Consider the following 5,390-nt stretch of genomic DNA (forward strand, 5'->3'; position numbering starts at 1 on the left):
TAATGTGACTCGGGAAGAACGAGTCGTCTCGGGGAGTGATTCGTTCAGTCGCGCATGCGCAACATCCTATAGGTTCTGTACTGGAATTAGTCAAGTAGTTCACCTGGTTCGAGTCTTCGGGGTTTTCCGAGTCGTTCGTTCATCACGTGACAGCCCCTTAAGTTTAACCAATGCAGTCTGAGCCGGAAAAAGAATCGATTAGTTCATCTCTCGAGTCTTCGGGTTTGAGTCATTCATTCATCACGTGACAGCCCCATAAGCCCAAAGTTGTCAGATAAGAGGTGAGCTAATCATAGACTGAAGACCCATGTAAACAATGAATTCATCTTTTCTGTTTCTTATAGCAGTTTTGTATTGTTTGTAGTGTGATCGCTTGCGTAAGTAGTAAACATATTAGGGAAGTAACACGTAACATTTTAATTATATTTTGCTAAAATGAACGAAATGACTCGAAAAAAGATTCGTTCATTTTGCTGAAGGAGACTCAAAGGTCCGAGTCGGTAAAATGATCCGAACTACCCATCACTATTTAAACGAAATACCTGTTCCTTTAAAAATTGGGTACAGCGCTGGAAACTTTTCTGCTGGAAATTAATTGAATCTCTCCTCATTAAAAAAAAATCCAATCTAATTCTTTCTCGTAAACCTGCTTCAGGTCAACCTGCGAATCACGAGCCGTTGCCAAGGATACGACAGCGAGACGCTCTACGTGATCAAACCAGACAAAGACATTTAAAATAATCTCCAGAACTCATAAACCAACCAAAGCAGGTTTGCTGGTCTCCCGGTCTAGTCCTGTATGGTGCTGGAGACATTCAGCTGGCCCAAACAGTTGAGCACTAGGAGACCAGCTAAATCCAGCAGCCATTTAAGGCTGGTTTTAGATGCTCCAGCAGAATATCACCGATTAAATCAACTCTGAACCCTGTGAGTGCACAAACTTTATTGCTATGGAAATGATTGGTCCTGTCTGACCTGTGATAGATGAATCCTATATGCTTTAGTGCAGTTTATAAAAAAAAAATAAATAAATAAATAAAAAAACAGACTTGGGTTGCTCTAATAAAAAAAGAAAGAAAATGCACAATTATGAATCAAATGGGTTTATCTTTCTCTTTTCCTCACAGTTAAAGACACAATGTTTTGAACATACTGAAATGAACACACCAGAAACAAGAAAACTGATTTCTTTTGAAATTGTATTGAATTTACAAAAGAGTGGCATGGATTTAATCTTCATCGTCCTCCTCCTCATCCTGGTTGATCTGGAAGTAGCGCAGTTCATAGCTCTCCTTGGTGTTCGCTACTACACGCAGCCAGTCACGCAGGTTGTTCTTCTTGAGGTACTTCTTGGTAAGATACTTCAGGTACCTGAAAACAACAAACACTTCCTCATTACATATTGTTGCAATTGACATGACACCGAGTTTCAAATGAGATGATAATATAGTCATTAACATTGTAACCATATCTGAGACTAGGGTGCAAATACAAAAGCTATGAAATGGAATGGGAAAGCTACATATAAAAGGTTTAAATTTTGTAGCGCTAAAACCCTTTAAAAATATATATAGGTTTTATAAGTAACTGCTTTGTATTCACACAATTTGGCAAACAAAAGACCCTTAAAGTCTGCCTTGTGGAACAATCACTATAGTTATCAAAAATATCTTAATTCAAGGGTACATAAAGGCTCCAATTATAAGGTGTAAAATTAGTGGTAGTGGTTCTCCTAACAGCTTCTAAGGCCCTTCTCATCAATCTGGCTTCTCAGACAAATATTCAACAAGGACAAGATGTAGATGACATGCCACAACACTTTCTGAATAGAGTTAATGCAATATTACAAAGCCAGCAACAGCTGCTTGACTAGGTAATGCCTCTTAAAAGTCTTGCATGAAACTTCACATCAAAAGTGGAGGAAGTCATTACACAAAGATCACAGTAATGTGTAATAATTCCACATTTTCAACAATTAAGTCAAATGTTCAGTAGATGAATTAGATAAATACAAAAACATTTATAGGCCACACAAACACCACATCAACTCTCAAAATGATTTGCTATATCCAACACACTAACAACAATAAAGCTGACATGAAACTGAAAGCCACATGATGGGCTGCTTTCTGTGTTTAATACTAGTCTGTTCCAGTAAGCAGGAAGGAATTCAGCATCAAATGAAATTAAAGATTTTACTCTACATAATACAAAAACTATTTTGACGGTACCTATACATAAATAAACGTCTGATCGCAAGATGCACGCGCGCTTCAGTTTATCATTAAAGAAATTAAGGATGAATCTAAAACACCTCAAATCAATGACTAAACTGGCAGTACAATACTGCACACTTTCAATCTGTAAACCGTGTGGGCTGTTAGCCACAATGACGACACGCACAAGTCTTGGAAACACTGTACCGAGGCACAAACACATTTGAATCACCAATGTTCTGATCGTGTGAATGTACACGACTGATTTATAGAGAGGAAACGAAAAGTTAATTGACAAATCTGTTCGATTTTGCCGACTATATTTAGACTACTTAAACTTACATCAACATGGCAGACAATTTCTTTAGGCATAAACTCTTAAAGTACTTTTTGCACCTTTCAATTCATCTTAAATTCAAATGATTAAACGTCTTACAACGTTACAATACAGCAGTGAATCAACAGCTAACATGCGATTCAAGGAAATACTGGGAATGGCACTAAAAACAAATTGTTGAGAAAAAAAAAGATCTCAATACAAAACTGCATTGGAAATAATGAGAATGGCAATAAACTGTATAAAGTGCACAATGTTGTGTTTTGCTGTTTGGTAACGCATGTGCTAAATTTCTCAGTTCCATTATCTTAATGACTACTTTTAAATCACATTTTAATTTTAACAACTAAATGTTCAATATTATAGTCACAGTGAAATAACGGCAATAAAATTATAGTTAGCAGCCCTTCACAAGAATTTGGATCTCTAATCTCAGACTTACCTCTTAGAGAAGGGAACCTCGGATGTTACTGTAAGTTTGCTCTTGCTCCTTTCAATGGAGACCACGCCACCACCCAAGTTACCAGATTTACCATTTACTTTGATGCGCTCCTGAAGGAACTGTTCCTGCAGAGAGACAAATAAAGACATGCGCATCAGATCATATAGAAATATAACTACAAAGACATGAGCCCATTCTGATCCTTGTGCAGCTGTGATACATTTAACAGTTATCGTTCTTTTAGCAGGTTTTTGAGGGGAAACAGTACGTTTTTAATTTAGTAATAAAACAAACAAAAAAAATTTGACGATCAGCATGAAGTCCACTATGCAACATTTTCTGGCCAATAACAGAATGGAAGAAACGGACAAACAACTAAAAGTTACATTTTGTTATGGCGTGTCGTTTAGGGGTAGTTCAAACTGAAATGCATCTCAATGATCAACACAAAAAACTTAAAATATGGCACCCATAAAGAACGCAGGAAAAAATAGTGATGTGCACATTGTATTCTTTATAATCAGAATTTCGACAAGTCTGCAGTAAAGTATTAGGCTCAAATATTGAAGGAGGCAGAAAATACAGCTTTGCATGTGTAGTTTGGCAAAACACCCAAAATGGCTTTTTGGTCAGGTAATCTGATTGGAGATTTCCAGTTCTGTGTGCACTCGGCATCAGATGATCAGTTTAAACTTACAAAGTTAGCAGCATCCATGATGCCATCCTCCACAGGGTGGGTGCAGTCCAGGGTGAACTTTAGGACCTGCTTTTTCTTTTTCCCACCCTTGGTCACTGGCTTTTTCTGTAAGATACAAAAAGATACATATGGATGAAATCAATGACAGTCAGTGTTGACAGTAAAATAATTGTAAGTGCTGAATTAATAAAAAAAAATAAAAATACATCTACTATCATTCATCAAAATGAGCTCTAGCAAAACTGGAATCTGACAGTATACGTGACAACGACCTACGCTTACACACTTAAAGGCAATAACGAAATATATTCGAAAATGTTGGGAAAATAATATTAAATTAAAGCTTCAACGCAGCCACATCAATTTTGGGCTACGCTATCTTCGTGGTTTCGATTATTTGCTGGAGAAACGGATTTATAAACAAAATACCAAAAACACAGTTTGTCTAAATTTTCAATCTATAAATTATTATCGAAAGCACGCAGTATATTCGCGTCGGTTCTACGGGAAATGCTAATCAGCTAACTGGTGGTTGGTTGCTACAACGTGGTTGTTCACGAACAGGCCTCGCTCCAACCGTCCAGTAAACAAACGCTTTAAAAACCAACATTGATGCACATATGCTTTCGTTAACCAAATTAATCAAAGGCTCTATGGTTCATATTTAATCTCCACTGGTTTCTGCAGGCCTAAAGATACGTGACGCACTGCATTTGATCGTTTTTCAGAAACTTGCTCGTACTCACAATCGGGGCCATGGCCGAAAGTTTGGCAGAAAGGGAGAGGAGAAGGAGCGCATGCGCATTGAAAGCTTCCTGTTATAATCTATTCCAGACCTAATCGATAGAATCCGTTGTGCGGAAATTGATACAATCACTGGATCATGACAATAATTGTACCTGATTATATTTTATCCAAATTATTTTTATTTTATTTTTTTAGTAAAAATTAGATGGATCCAATCAAGACTAAACATATATACAAAATCGCTCTTTACATGTAATTGAGATTAATTATTTAGATATTGTCATATTGTAAACCCCTCAAATTATCAAATTGGTAATTTGTCATATATTTCTAATATTAAAGAGAGAGCGAATGAGAGTTATTCTAATATATATATTTTTAAAACTATTTAATTTGTTCATTTGTTCATTGATAATTTGTAATATATAAGCAAATGACGTATTCTAATATATATATATATATACACACACAATCCACTAGTATGTCTATTTTATAAAGTATTCTTTTAAATTCTGAAGATTTTCTATTGTAACAGCTTACAATGTCCTGCTGTAGGAATTTGTATTTTGTAAGCACAGACTAATAATGTGTGTCCCACATTACATTTAGTCATTTAGCAGATGCTTTTATCCAAAGCAACTTACAAATGAGGACAATAGAATCAATCAAAATCAACAAAAGAGCAATGATACGCAAGTGCTTTAACAAGCCTGCATGAAACTGCATTACCAGATGCAGTGTCCCAATTTACCTGAAAGAGCCTGAAGAAGCATGGGTACTTAACATTTTTGAATCTCTGTATGTTTAAAACCCATATTCTTTCAAAAAACATAATGGGAGATATAAGAGAATTGGTTTAAAGCATAAATAGTGTTGGTAGAATAGAATTATTTGTATTTATGCTTTGTCTGTTATATACTGTTATACTACTGTACTGTATAAGTAGTAGTA

General features: G+C 35.8%; 1 protein-coding gene across 1 annotated transcript; it reads right to left on the reverse strand.

Moving 5' to 3' along the window:
• Positions 1 to 1,182: 1,182 nt before the first annotated feature.
• Positions 1,183 to 4,522, reverse strand: LOC107578126 (60S ribosomal protein L22). Its single transcript, XM_016264113.1, has 4 exons — positions 4,439 to 4,522; positions 3,693 to 3,797; positions 2,996 to 3,120; positions 1,183 to 1,371 (listed from the first exon to the last, which is right to left on the reverse strand). Exons 1-4 carry the CDS (start codon positions 4,448 to 4,450, stop codon positions 1,230 to 1,232), a joined length of 384 nt encoding a protein of 127 aa, XP_016119599.1. The 5' UTR covers positions 4,451 to 4,522; the 3' UTR covers positions 1,183 to 1,229.
• Positions 4,523 to 5,390: the final 868 nt, after the last annotated feature.

The sequence above is a fragment of the Sinocyclocheilus grahami genome, unplaced genomic scaffold (assembly GCF_001515645.1).
Source record: "Sinocyclocheilus grahami isolate Dianchi unplaced genomic scaffold, SAMN03320097.WGS_v1.1 scaffold8960.1, whole genome shotgun sequence".
NCBI classification, from domain to species: Eukaryota; Metazoa; Chordata; class Actinopteri; order Cypriniformes; family Cyprinidae; genus Sinocyclocheilus; species Sinocyclocheilus grahami.